The sequence below is a fragment of the Panthera uncia genome, chromosome E1 (assembly GCF_023721935.1).
Source record: "Panthera uncia isolate 11264 chromosome E1, Puncia_PCG_1.0, whole genome shotgun sequence".
NCBI lineage: Eukaryota > Metazoa > Chordata > Mammalia > Carnivora > Felidae > Panthera > Panthera uncia.
In genome coordinates, this window is record NC_064814.1 from 57,894,316 (window position 1) to 57,895,583 (window position 1,268).

Here is a 1,268-nt window from a genome sequence, read left to right on the forward strand (position 1 = left end):
GAAGGAAGGAAGGAAGGAAGGAAGGAAAAACAGATGGACGGATGGACGGATGGATGGACAGACGGTTGGATGGGTGGATGGATATCAGCACCAAGCTGCCTCATCTCTCCCTCAACCTTACTTCTTCCCTACTGGGGAGGAATAGAAGTAAGAAAGTTTCATTCGTGTGTGTTTTCTCCTAAACGCCCGTCCTCTCCTTCTGTGCTGCTACATACCTATCTAGAGAAAAATGCTTAAATGTCAACTGTATCAACAAGGACCCGTCAAGTGAAAGAACCAGGTGTAGTGGTGGAAGTGGTCACAGGGACTCGAAAGAAAGACCTCCCAGAACAAATCAAAGCAGAGATCATTATCGCCAACCCCCGGGGCAGCCCTCACAGCGTCCCCTGCCTCTCTTGGTTAACTTATTCTCTTGGTCACTTATTCCCTCGTTTCTGCAATTTTTCAAAGAGCACTTTCTCTCTTCCAGGCACTGCCCGTGTTGCAGGGCCTCTCGGTGACGAGACAGAGTCCCGTGTCCTCAAGACGCGTGCAGTTCTGCGGAGCAGACACAGAGCCACAGAGCACAGAGCAGGGGTGTGGGCAGAGGGGCACCTCAGGTCTCTGACGCCGTCTTGTGCAAGAGGGGCCCTGGCAGCCGGCGGCCGGGGGCGTTACCTCACATCCTTTGGCCAGTGCGAAGCCGCCCCCCAGCAGCAGCACGATGCCCCAGGGCACTTTCTCCTGGGTCACCTTCCAGGTCAGCAGCGCAGGGGGATAAAATGGAGTTTTCCTTTCTGGGAAGAAACAACAAAAGACACACATACACAAGCCAGAGCAGCAGCGGGAAGCAAAAGAGATCGATTCCAGGGGAATCAAAGCCCGTGTGGACCAGGGACGCCCTCCCAGAGCGAGGTTTCACATCAGCTGAAACTCACAATGGACGCCACACCCAGTGCTGGTGAAAAATGCTGGGTAACACGGTCACCCACTCCTGGGGAGCATACGCATTGGCCCAATCTTTTTGAAAAGCCATTTGGCATATATACCCTTACAATAACACGACTCCTGGAAATTTATCCTAAAGAAGAAACACCTAGGGGCGCCTGGGTGGCTCAGTCGGTTAAGCGTCCGACTCCGGCTCAGGTCACGATCTCGCGGTCCGTGAGTTCGAGCCCCGCGTCGGGCTCCGGGCTGATGGCTCAGAGCCTGGAGCCTGCTTCCGATTCTGTGTCTCCCTCTCTCTCTGCCCCTCCCCTGTTCATGCTCTGTCTCTCTCTGTCTCAAAC

General features: G+C 54.5%; 1 protein-coding gene across 2 annotated transcripts in view; it reads right to left on the reverse strand.

Moving 5' to 3' along the window:
- Positions 1–6: 6 nt before the first annotated feature.
- The window catches only part of SLC13A5 (solute carrier family 13 member 5), a 14,816-nt gene continuing 13,554 nt past the window's right edge, over positions 7–1,268 (reverse strand). The window contains exon 9 of one of the 2 annotated variants that reach the window (XM_049637215.1): positions 7–776. In XM_049637215.1, coding sequence (XP_049493172.1) covers positions 445–776 — 332 coding nt within the window. In that variant the 3' untranslated portion in view covers positions 7–444. Of the gene's footprint in view, positions 1,076–1,268 lie in introns of both variants that reach the window. The other variant, XR_007459236.1, reaches the window with a different exon arrangement.